At 45.2% G+C, this 12,588-nt stretch overlaps 1 protein-coding gene across 1 annotated transcript in view; it reads right to left on the bottom strand.

The window, feature by feature from the left end:
* Positions 1–9,064: 9,064 nt before the first annotated feature.
* GRIN3A (glutamate ionotropic receptor NMDA type subunit 3A) overlaps positions 9,065–12,588 on the bottom strand; it is a 65,745-nt gene continuing 62,221 nt past the window's right edge. Inside the window, exon 9 of the mRNA XM_012577405.5 lies at positions 9,065–9,774. Coding sequence (XP_012432859.5) covers positions 9,438–9,774 — 337 coding nt within the window. The 3' untranslated portion in view covers positions 9,065–9,437. The remainder of the gene's footprint in view (positions 9,775–12,588) is intronic.

The raw sequence follows: 12,588 nt of genomic DNA, 5'->3' as shown, positions 1-12,588 counted from the left end.
TGGTGGCGCTTCATTGGACCCTCTCTGTTGATGGAGGGCACAGAGAAGGCAAAGCACGGTGCATTAGCTGGGTGCAGGGGAATTTGAAAGAAACAATCCTTGATGTCAATTACTGCCAATTTCCAGTTTTGGGGGAGCATAGATGGGGAAGACATCCCTGGTTGAAGAGACACCATGTCCTCGATGACATTATTAATCTTTCTCAGATCATGGAGGAGGCACCACTTGTCCTTCCCCAGCTTCTTAATAACAAAAACCGGAGAATTCCAAGGGCTGTTGGTTTCTACTATATGGTCTTTGTCCAGTTCCTCCTTCACAATCTGAGTGAGCACTCTTAATTTTTCCTTGCTTAGCGGCCACTGCTCTACCCAGACCGGCATATCAGTGAGCCAATTGAGTATTTGGGTAGGGCGTGCTTCAGTGGCCACACCTAAAAATCCTGAGGGGCCAGCTGTTCCAATTTGGCCCCCCACTGGGACATGGCATCTCTTCCCCAGACTGAATTTTGAATTTAAAATGAATGGGCATACAGACGCTAATTGCCCATTTGGCCCTGTAATTTGGACTATGCTCTTAGATTGTTGTGCCAATTGTGGACCCCCAACACCTAAAACTGTGCTGCCTACACTTTGCAGCTCCCACTGTAGCGGCCATTTGTGTGGGGGAATGACCGTCACGTCTGCCCCTGTGTCCATCATCCCCTGAAGTTGAATGGAATGCCTCTCGCTCTTAAGGCCACACCATATGAGGGGCTTCTCCTCTCCCAGCATCTCAGTGTAAAAAACAGAGAGGTCCAGATCATCACACGAAAGACAAGGCACTGGAATGGCTGGTACAATGATCTGTCCCTCCGGCAGGAAGAGATGGGGGTGGACACCATGAAATAGCAAGTCCTAGGATCAAGTGAAAGGATGGCAGGAGGGACCTCTATCTCATGTGGGGTGTGCTTGGTGTCCCCAGTGACAAGGTACTTGCAGTTTAGTAGATCGTTCCATCTGCCAGTCTCACAATCTCGAATGCGGGGCAGAAGCTCTGCTGTCGCTGTGATGAAGTGCCAGTCCTGGTTGGAGAAATGAACAGCTTTAGTGAGTCTTAACTGGTATGGTTCATTGTTGTCTGTGGTATAAGCTTGGCTGCTGATACTTGGTATGATGTGATGTACGGCGGCCTTTGCAGCAATGCCTTGACCTACCCCATTTGTATCATCACGCGGGGTAGGTCTGTGCTCCACAATTAGTATTTTGACTGGTTAAAGGTCTCCCCCTCCCCGTCCTTCCCCACTTGTGGAGATGCCATTCCCAGGATGGGGCACTGGCTGATGAAGTTGCCCTCCTGCATGTAGTGAAAACATCAGCTTTTAGGTGGTAAAGGCCTCGATGCTGGAGTTTTTGGGGCCGCTGATGTTGAAGCCACGTTTCCCGTGGATTTGTCATCAAGTCCTCAGCTATCAGGGTGGCCTTTCTTGTGCACTCCTCGATAACCTGATCAAGCATCGGTGGAGGGGATGCTAGAAGTGCCAAGATGACCTGCCGACAAGCCTCATTCGCATTGGTGGTGATGATCTCTAGTGTGAGCTGATCTTGGAACTCCTGCCCTTCCACACTCTTCTCTACAGCGGCTCTCACCCAGTCAACAAAGTCAATGAATGGCTCTGTAACAGACTGCTTAAGAGCAATATAAGATATTACAGGTTCCATAGAGGGCATGCTAAGGAATGCCCACACTGCAGCGTCTTTTGTCAGACCTAACACAGCCCTAGGAATCCCTGCTGCCTGCTTCTGAGCTTGCCTCCAGTCACCCTCACCAACAAGGTGGTCTATGGTGATTTCATCTTCTTCTATGTCTGTGGTATAATTGGTGCTCTGTAAAATACCTGGAAGGAGGTCCTCTGCTAACCTCTTCCAAGTTCTTTCCCACATTTTATACTCTGATTGAGGGAGCAGGCAACTAAACAGACGCTTCAAATCGGCAGGGACCCTGGTGTTAGAGTTAAATGTTGCCTTTAAAATGCTCCTAAAGAATTCACTTTTAAGGCCGAATTCGCGTTTGGTTTTACATCGCTCCCTTATGCATTCATACGAGAGGGGTTCCCATCTTGGATGTTGCCCTCTTGCATTGTAGGTTACTCGAGCCAGTGTTGCAGCATTTTTGAGAGAAAGAGGACATAAGTTATGAGATTTGAGCTACTCCAGTCTAGGCCTCAGATTTGGGCCTTGTGAGGCCTTCCAAGCCTCTGACGCAGTTAGAAATTCAGAGCTTGTGGCACAGATAGAAATAGTATTAAGGTGTGACGGGGACCACTGGGCTGTCTGGGTGTGAATTAGAATAGGTTTTATAGTGTAAGGTTCAGGCCACCTTAAGGAAAAGGTAAACAATGTTAGCTTGCCAATCAGAGTGTCTTTGTTTTTGTAAACTATGTAGAAGCTTATATAAACTACCATCTTATCTCAAATAAAGGGAGAACATTTGATTAACCACCTTGGTTCAGATCTGCATTTGTCTTGTCCAGTTTCCCATTTTCTGAGATTCCCTGGCTTTTAGCCAGGAACAGAAGATTGGCATCACTGACCACTTTCTGTTTCCCAGGCCTGGCACTCCCACCCCCCATGTCACTGTGGGATCTAGAAGGTGGGGCGTGGGAAACAGGAAGGTGATGGGCAGGGTCCTGGAGAGTGGAGCCTTGCGCCGAAGCAACGTAGGAAGAGGGCGGAGATGTTGGTGTTGTGGGAAAGGGGGTGTGACCAGGTGACATAGCCTCAAGGGGTGGTGCATTGGGTGGAGCAGTGGATATTCTGCCAGATTCCGGGGTTCTGGGTGTCACCTGTGATGAACCGCCAGTCTGTGTCTTTAAGGTACAGAGGCTCAGCTAAGGCTAGCCTAAAGAGAGGAAAAATTAGAACAGGTGTTAAGAATGGATTTTGGATGATCGGGGTCTCGACCTAGCCAAAACCTGGATAAGAATGTAACTTCGTCTCCTGTATTATTTTTCTTATTTGATAAAGTCATGTCCGGTGTATTGTTGTCTGTGGCTTCAGGTGGGTGCTGAATATCTCTGCTCCTCCGCTCTAATGATGGTTCTTGTCCCACGTCATTTGTGTCTGCATGCAGGGAGGGACTGCGCTGATCTTCTAGGTTTTTTTATTTCCTCCCTGGTGGGAAATTCCTCGCCCTTGTTGTTGATTTTTAAATTTCAAGAAATCATCCCTCATTGGGCACTGTTAAGCCCAATGACCCTTCTGCTGACAGAGATGGCATGAAGGGTCTTTTTGAGGCCCTCTTGGCAGCCCCGGGAAGCGGCGAGTTGAGTGCAAGGGTGTAGCTTCTGCAATGGAGACTGTCCTGTTTGGAGATGGGAGAGGCTCTTGGTGATCTCCTGTGGGAATGATGACTTTTCTGGCACAGACTTCTAGCATATTCTGTAACATGGGCTCAGGGTCCAAGGGAAGGCTGAGGATCACATTTCTGCAGGCTTCATTTGCATTTTGCTTTGCGATTTCTGTGATGATCCCCCTCCTGAGCCCCTCATCTGGTACTTGTAGGTCTATGGCTCTATGTAGTCTATCAATTAATCTAACAAAAGACTCAGAAGGTTCCTGCTTAATACAAAGATAATTAATAACTGGGTCGATAGGTTTTAACTTAAAGAAGGCTTTTTCTGCTGCTTTCGTACTTAACTTTAATGCTTCCTGCGGAATATTATCTGCTTGTTTAGGGCCTGAGTCCCAATCTCCTACCCCGCACAAGTGATCTACTGATATTATTGTCCCATCCGTATCTATAGAGGTGTCCTGATTAGCCCATAGATCTGGCAACAAATCCCTTATTTCTCTTTTCCATGTTGATTCCCAGACTAAGAACACTGCTTGTATTATCAAACATGAAAAGAGAGTCCTCAGATCTGCTGGTACATACTCAGCAGAGGATAATGTTGCCTTTAAAAGACCTTGGAAAAATTCACTTTCCCTGCCAAATTCTTTTTGGGCTTTACATGAATCTTTTATCACTTGCTGTGATATGGGGGACCATTGTGTTTCAGGCCTACCCCCCCCACAATGCGGGGTGTAGGTGACTGGTGCGGCAGTGAAGGCAGGCAGGGGACTGGGTAGGCTGCAGTTCCCACGCTCCCTCCCGGGACTTGAATCGTGGGAACTGGAAGTGAGGTCGTGTGAACTGGAGGAGGAGGCAGAAGGGGTGGAGTTAGGGCCAGGGGGAGTGGATGTTGGTGGGAAACTCCCCCAAGGGGTGGAGTCTGAGGGAAAGGTAATGCATAATTCATGAGAGGAGGTGGGCAGAGGGAAGGTATAGGCGGGAAAACCTTGGGAGTGGAAGGGGTTGGTTGCCAGGAGGAAGGGGTTTCGGGAAGAGGCAGGAAGGAAGAAACTGGAAGGGGTTTATGGGAAGGGGGAGCAAAAGTGGCGGGAAACGCCATGGGGTGTCCGCCATCTTGTGCCTCAGGGAGGACACTTTGTGGGGAGACATTTTGGGAGAGACTGGGATTGGGGATATTACAAACTCTTTAACATAATTTTTCTTAAATTTTTAGATCTTGTGCCACAAAGCTGGATGACTCTATGTAAGCCATTTTGTCTGTGTATGAGGTTTCTACTTAAAAAACACCTGGTGGAATTAGACTCTGTCTCTCTTGGTCAAGTTACCTGACTGCTCAGTCTGTGCTTCACTGCACGAACAGATAGTTCATTAGCATTCTCAGGAGACACATTAACAGCAGGATTTACAAGCAGTTTATCCCAACAGTTTGAGGAGATGAATGCAGAGCTGGAAGAGAATAAAGAGCTTGCTGGGAATCGCCTTAATGAACTGGAGGAACTACGTCAGGATCTTGAGGAAGTAACAACACAGAATGAAAAGCTCAAGGTGAGACATCTGTAGCCATGTGAGGGTGAAGGTGTTCTGTGGGATGGGCTGCCCTCAGCTTTGCAGTGGTGTGCCTGCAGAAAACCTCATTAGCAGTGTCTGTTCTGAGCCTGCTCTTTAGCTGTGTTACACTTTGCTCCAGGTACAGTCCATGGGGGCTGTGGCTCCACTTGCAGCTCAGTGCGTTGGTGCCACCGTGTGGCCACCGTTGGAAATTGTGATGGTTTCCTGCCCACGTCCCGTTCTGATCTTTGAGTCCATTTTAACTATGTCTGGTTAAAACAGTTTTCACCTCTTTACAAGTAGTGATCCCTCCTCCACCTTCCCCACGTCGTCTGTACGTGGAACCAGAGAACAGAAACAATCAGGGAACTTGTGAGGGGAGAGAGGCTCTTGGAAAGATTCATGAATTTCTGTCTTTCCCACTGTGGGGGATGGCGAGATAGGAAACAGCCCATGAGTTTGTGACACAAGAAGCTGTGGCTCTGTGGTAGATAAGTATATAATGGAAAGAATAATCCAAATTTCATCTGAGTGGTCAGTGCCAGTTATAAGAAATGCCTGTCTTGATAACCTAAATCCAGAGATCTGATGCGGGAACTGTCTTGAAGCACCTCTGAATTCCGTTTACCAACATGAATTTGTTGTGAGAGGAGTGGTCTTTAGTTTACAACTTTTTTCCTCCCCTAATTAGGTTTAAGCTGAATGCATGTATATATGTGTCTGTTTCTCTGCTGCTACTCACAATAATTTGCTATCTTTATAAGGAGAATTACATTCTGTACCTCTGTGGTTTTGAAAAAATTTTCTTTCTGACAGTCATTTTGTTAACATTTAGCAGGAATGCAGAAATTACATTAGAACAGGCAGAAAGGAAAGCAGGACTATCCCTGTGAAGAGGAGCCAGGGAGAATTCAGCAGTCACCTGGGTTTAATATGACAATTTGTGGTATTTGATTATAAAGTCAGAAGAGAACTTGTGAAGAGAGATTGTTAGAAATAGGTATCTTGCAGTTCTGTCTAGTTCAGCTATAGAACCGCCTCTGAAGACTTTAATAGAGAATACATGGAAGCTGGAAGGATGAAAATACAAATTCTTATTGAAGATGTTGTTTGGTTTATTTTTTCTGGTTGTCCTGCCTCTGGTACTGTCTGTCTGCTCTCCCATCCTTTGTCCAGTTCTTGGAAACATTTCTCACAAGCTTTAAACTTCTACACTAGAGGTACTTGATCTCTTCCTTCCTCTCCTTTCAAAATATGCTCAGCTAGAACAACTTTTGTCCCTTGAGCTCTATTCTCAGTAGTTTATTCCTGACACAACAGGAGGGCCAGGATGCTGCATTATTTCTGCAGCCATTTTGTCATGGCTGCTGGGAATTTTGGCAGGGATGTGGTGTGGCTTAGAGTCTCAGTGGTCCCTGTGCTTGGAGCATTTGAAGCCTGTTCCTAAAATCAAAATGGGAAGTTGTTGATTGTGACATTTCTTCCTAGGGTGTAATGTTTTCCCTGTAAATTTAATTTGCGTGGAAGGTGCACCTGTCAGAGGTTTGTCTCATGGGTGTCCCTTCCCTGAAGCATGGAATCTCCTGCCTTCCCCCATCCCCTCCCTGCAGGAAATACCAGATACAAAGTAAAAGGACTTCATCACAGGCTCTTACACTATCCATTATCTTGGTGAAAGCATTCAGAATATATGAGTAAAGTCTTGTAAATGATGAGGAATCCTGAAAAGTGAGAAGAAGGTGGCATCCTGCCTTTCCAAGGGGAATCTGGGCTGCTGAGAGTTCATGCCATGGTGTAAGAGCTGTTAGAAGGAATGAGTAGAACCTGTTCCCCTTTCCCTGGAAATTGCTCCTGGGATTACAGGTTCTGGCAGCAAATTGCCTAAGGAATGATGTGGAAATGCTGCTGGTAGATTTTGGGGTACAGGTGCTTCTTCATCACACCAGGACCTGGCTCATGAATAAACTGTGTCTTCAAACAGCTTTGCTACAGCAGCAGGAGTTCCTTTTACAGCTGTGAACAGCAGCCTGAACTTTGCAGCCCCAGCAGAGCTGCAAAGCCCCTCTGTCTGTCCCCAGTCACTGAGTTTCTCGGTGGTTTTAATTACATTTAATTAAACCACTGAGAAACAGAATGTATGGAAATAGTTTAAAAATTTATCAGGACTAGTAAGTACTGGGGTAAAAAAAGTAAAGCGGTGATGGTATTCTTTATTAAAATATTCTCTAAACACAGTGTCTTAGACAAGAAAGAAAAAACCTCATCTCCAGTCTCCCGTGCACCTTCTGGCACAGCAGATCCTCCTCTCTGCCACAGTCTGCAGGCATTGATGTGCCTGTGCTACTCCCCTTTGCACAGAAACCCACAGCAATCTCTTGGGCCCAGGGGATCAGGCTGGAGCAGTGGCTGAGCAAGAAAATAGTATGTCTTTGTTGGGCAGCAATAAGTTGAGTCTTTTCTGAAAAGGCACAGTTGGTGATGCACTAATTCAGAGCAATCCGTATTTTGCAGATTGCAGACAACTACCAGAAATAATACTTACTTAATAGTAGTTATTAGGAGGTTGACACTTTTTCATTTGTATTTTTGCTTTTGAATGAAGTCTGATTTGTTGAAGGATTTGGTGTTTGGAGCTCTGAAGCAAAACATTTTTGTTTAAGATATGATTAACATTTTTAATTTTTTAAATAATATGTTTCTGGGCTCATGTGTAGAGATAAGGACATAAAAGCCTTGATAAAAATACTTACAAAATTGGCCTGAAATACTTCTTTCCTAGTGTTTTAATGAAAAGAGCACTATTCATGTATTCTAAACAAATCATGTTGGAGGTTGTGAGGTGCCAGATGCTGCACAAAAAAAAGCTCTTTCTAGAAATCGGATTATCTAAAGTGGGGAGGGAGGGGAAGGGAAGGCAACAAAAGTAACCTCAGTGCCTTGCCCATCAAGTTTGTCAGGAATGTGGGGACATGCCAGATCTATTAGACCTACCAAGGTGCAGGCCTGTGGATCCCAGGATTCCCTAGTTTATGTGCTAATTTCTCTTCCCCATGTTACTGTATTGGAAGGAGCAGACACAGAAAATCAGAGAACAAGCCCTGAGCAGGGAACAAAGAGCTCTTGAGGCTAATTAGTCTGGGTCTCACTGTGATCAGCTTTTAGTGCTGATGCAGAGCTTTTCATATACAAGGGCTTTTCAAAGGTTAGAGATGCAAATAGGTAGAATGTCTTCCTCAATCTGCCTGCAGCATTTGAACTACACCTAACAAGAACAATCCTGGGCAGCATTTCTACAGGTGGCAGGAGATAACAGGGAGGGAAAAGTTACTTTGGTGACTTATCTGGGAGACCAGAGTTAAGAGACAGTATTACAAACTTTCTTTTTCTCTGTAATACAAGATGTGTTGGGAAGTGGTTTTTAAAAATTGGTAGAAAACCTATTTAAAAAACACAGTCAGTTGGGTTGATGCAGTGTTTATTCAGATGTTGAACAGCTTACCCTTCCTTCCCCTCATCACCCAGAAGGGAGAGAGATCCATTCATTACATTTCCGCTGAAATCACAATTCTCATTCTTCATCCACAGGGTGGTTTTGGTGACTCCTTTTGGTTTTGATGGGACCTTGGAATCTGAATAAATCATGGTCCAGAGCCCCTCTAGTCACCTTATCTGTGGGAAAGGACCTTATTGTCATCTTAAGACAGAGAATATTAAGGGAGTAGTTTCACACTAGTAAATATTTCACTTTTTGAGGTAAATACTGATTTACAATAGTGCCCCCTCTCCCTTCCCATCTTTGTCCTGTGCCACTGTGAATCCGTCCCTTCACCTGTCAGTGCAGCGTTTGCATGGCTTCTCTCTGGGAGGGCGTGGAAGCCCAGCCTAGGCTCACAGGCAGACAGAAGTGGTAGATTGGTTTTTGCCAAGTTGTGTTAAGCTGGGTGAGTTTCTTCACCACAGCTTTAGAGCAGCCACACCTCCATTTGCTGACAGAGCTGAGGAATGATGTGTGGTGAGTCTGCCACCAGGACTTTGTCTTGTGAGCCTGTGCCAGGAGGGAAGGGACTGCCAACACAGAACAGCACCTGCCGTAAAGAGGCATCCGTGAGGAGCCTTCACATGAACAGAGACTAGACCCACACAGAATACAACAAAAATGTACCAACAAAGGGACATACTGCCAATGAACAGTTTAAACCTTTTTTTGGTATATTTTTCTTTTCTTTTTTTTTTTTTTTAATGAATGCACAGAAAGGGCTAAAAAAATTTAATCTCACTGTACTGTAAGGTGAAGAAACGAGGAACTCTCATTGGATGCTCCTTGTCTCTCCAGTCCCTTGGGAATGGCTGGTGTTTTCCAGGAGAATAAGAAACTTGCTGTGAAAGGAGGAGAACTCAGTAGGGTGGCAGTGGCTGTGGGCTGCTGCAATTCTGCTCTCCTGAAGAGCTTATTGCCTAGTTTATTTTTGCACCTCTTTCTGGCATTACAAAAGTGTGTTACAAATTTTACAGAGGAAGGGGAGAAAGGGAGAAAAGGGGAATGGCACAGGTATGCTGGCCTAGGGCTCTGCAGTTCTATTTGTCCGTGCATACTCTTCCAGCTCTGATTTCCTGTCCATGGCAAGTTGCAGCTCCTGCTTGATGATTTCGATCTGCTTCTCCAGCTCTGTCAGTTCTTGCAGCACTGAGGTCCTTGCAGTGTTGAGGGACTCTGCTTTCCCGTTGGTGGTTAAGGAAGGTGGAGTCTCTCTCCTCCCCTGTGGTAGGGGGATATCCTGGTGCTGACAGATTGTCACCTCATTTTGCCCCTCATCGGTGCAGATATATTTTTTTCTGTGGCAGTTGCCCAGGTTGGCTGTGTTCCACACCGCATGCTGGCTGTTCCCCACATGGGCCCTGAACAGAGAGAGGAGAGTTAATACCACATCACAGCCTGCTCTTGTGTGTGCAGACCTCCCCTGTGAGCCATCCTACTGGAAAAATATGACTGCTGTTACATGTTACATAGAAATATTATTCCTTTATTCCTGGAATTATGTTTTCTTGCAAAGCACAAACCATTAATGTACATGACCATATTTTTGTCATTTAACTGTAGCAGAGGCTAGAACAGAACCCTGAATGTCTTCTTCCCCAAAACTTTCTTTCAGTTATGAAATTACTCAACTGGAAGTTAGGAAAATCTAAGTCCTTCAAAGCCTCTGGAAGCTTTTGTGGTTGCAATGTGCAAGTTTATTGCAGTGTTAGTCCTTCATGTCTTATTACTCTGTCCTGTCTCGGGCATTTGTTCTCATGGAGAAGGAAAGAGACTCCCTAGAGCTGCTGAGGAGAGCTGGAGGGGGAAGCTTTGTCCCTTAGTCTTGAAGTCTTGTTGGGGAGCTGCTTGTGCTCTGTGGGTGGACACCAACGATTCTTATCCAAGCCTTGCAGGTTCATTCCTGAGCTTCCTGACACAACACAGAGACTTGGGAGCTGTCAAACTGGGGCACAAATTCCCATCTGGCAATTTTTCAAATGCTCCATTTTTTTTTCCTGCAGAAATATTTTCATAATCTATTGATTCTAAAGAATCTTCTCCTTCTCTCTGGGTGACTTCCCTTTGCTGTCCTCCCAGATCAGGCCATTTCCTAGGGCTCCTTCCCAAAACACAGAGTAGCCCATGGCCTCCATCCTCCAACTGGAACAGAAGGAAACATAGAGTTTGCTGTTGTGGGAGAGGAGCTTCTCTTTTTTGCCTGCTTTCCCTTTGGGACAGGTTGGTGTGTGTTCATGTGATAAAGGGAGGTTTAAACTCTGAAGGAGCTGTGTTTCAAACTGCTCCCTCCTTGAGCACTTCTGTGGCTATCCAAACAGCCTCTGGGTGTGAGCTCCTCATGGGCAGGTTAAGGAAGGAGATTGATATTTCAGGGTTGTGACTACTCAAAGCAGCTAGTTAAGGAGTGGCTACTTTTCTCACCTGCCTGCAGTAAAGGAACTTTGGAAAGTGGAAATTTTATTCAAGGAGGTGTCGATCAGGGGTGTTCTCCAAGACATGTACTGAAAAAGAGGCAGGAGAGGAGGGTTCAGGCAGGAGAAGCAGCCCCTGCCTGGATCATGTTCCGGAGAGCTCAGGGAATCCCAGCAGGGATGTGCATGTAGAGTTGTTTATTTTTGTACAGATCAGCTATTTTCTCATATTTCAAAATAAAAGATAGGAATACTCTCAAGTCTAGGCAGATGATTTTAACAAATACCAGAGACCACAGTTAGCACTCCAGTTTCACCAGGTTAATAAAACCATTTACAATTGGGCTACTGATGCTGAGCAGATTTTATAGTTTTTGATGACCTTAAAAAACCCAACAGATTTTTCTCCATGAGGATACCAGCAGTAGCATGATGCCAATTTTTTCCACCTCTTTTCTGTGTCTCTGCTGCTTTTAGGAGTTCCTCAGTGCCCAGCAGGAATGAAAGGACCTGTGATAATGTGATTTGAGAGCTCTCTGTTGTGCCCTGCCACATGAGTGTTCCTGACAAGCTGGACACCCCACTTGTGGGTCTGTCGAGTTAAATTCATCCCAATTCTGTGCAAACAGCAGCCCCGAGATGCTGAGAAGAGCAAGGACAGTGGGTGGGTGTGCATGCACAGACTCAGGGCTGACTGCTGTGTGGGCAGAAGCCTTTGGAAAGCAGAACATCTTCACTCTCCTAAGCTGGAAGATTATTTGCACAATCTTTTTGTAAGCCATTGCCTGTGGGGCTTATGCACCATCTCCTCCTGTTCCACCCAGCAAGGAGGGTGCAGCAGGAAGAAACATTTTGCAACACTCATGGCCTCTCCAAATGCTCACAGATCAAAAGCCAGGAATGGTTGTGTGCAAGGAGGTTCCATACATGGTGTTCTTTGATAAGATGAAGGAATGAACAGAGGAGATCAATTGCAGGCATTTTTAGACACTTGCGTGTATAAAGGCAGCTTAGGAACTTATGAGATGCTTACTCCTTTATATTTGCTGCCTTTAGCAGAGGAACATCAAAGAAACACAGCATATCTATAGGTTTCAGTCAGGCCAACCATCCAGTAACATTCTGAAAGGCCTTTTGTATTCTATACTCTGTGCCTGAACTTCTCTGTAGAAAAGCAGTGCTGCTGTCTGTGTCCTTACAAAGTGCACCAGTTGCTGAGCACGTGCACAGTCCCATGCAATGCCTTATGTTCCTGGAAGCTGTACATCCCATTGTCTCCTCTGCAGAAGACACAGCTATGAAAACAAGGCCAAGTTTTTTCTCCCACAGGACTTGTTAGACACAATATTTTTTCAAAGGACTGCATTTGCCCCTCCTCAGCTTTCTTATTTCTCATTCTACAGAAGAAGAGAGCTGAAGGAGTTTCAGCATGTGAGTGCCTGATCTCTCTTTCTCTCTAAAGGCTCTGCCACTGCTTTGGTTCAGGAGTAATTCATTCCCTAAACCCAAGGGCAGTGGACTTCAGCTGTGAAGCCTCTCTTTGGAATGGGAGGTTTTTTATTAGCTGTATGCAAAATCATGAAAGAACAAGATTGCTAGATTTAATACGAGAAAAAATAAATTTTTGCCTCCCTTATTTGTCACTTCTATCTTGTTTCATTTTTTTTTTTAATTCTATTACCTATGATGTGTATTAGATTCATAACTATACATCCAAACAGAAGGTATTTAATTTCAAAGTAATTTTTATAGTTTGTATTTTAA

Source organism: Taeniopygia guttata, chromosome Z (assembly GCF_048771995.1).
Source record: "Taeniopygia guttata chromosome Z, bTaeGut7.mat, whole genome shotgun sequence".
NCBI lineage: Eukaryota > Metazoa > Chordata > Aves > Passeriformes > Estrildidae > Taeniopygia > Taeniopygia guttata.
This window is presented reverse-complemented; position numbering and strand designations above follow the sequence as displayed.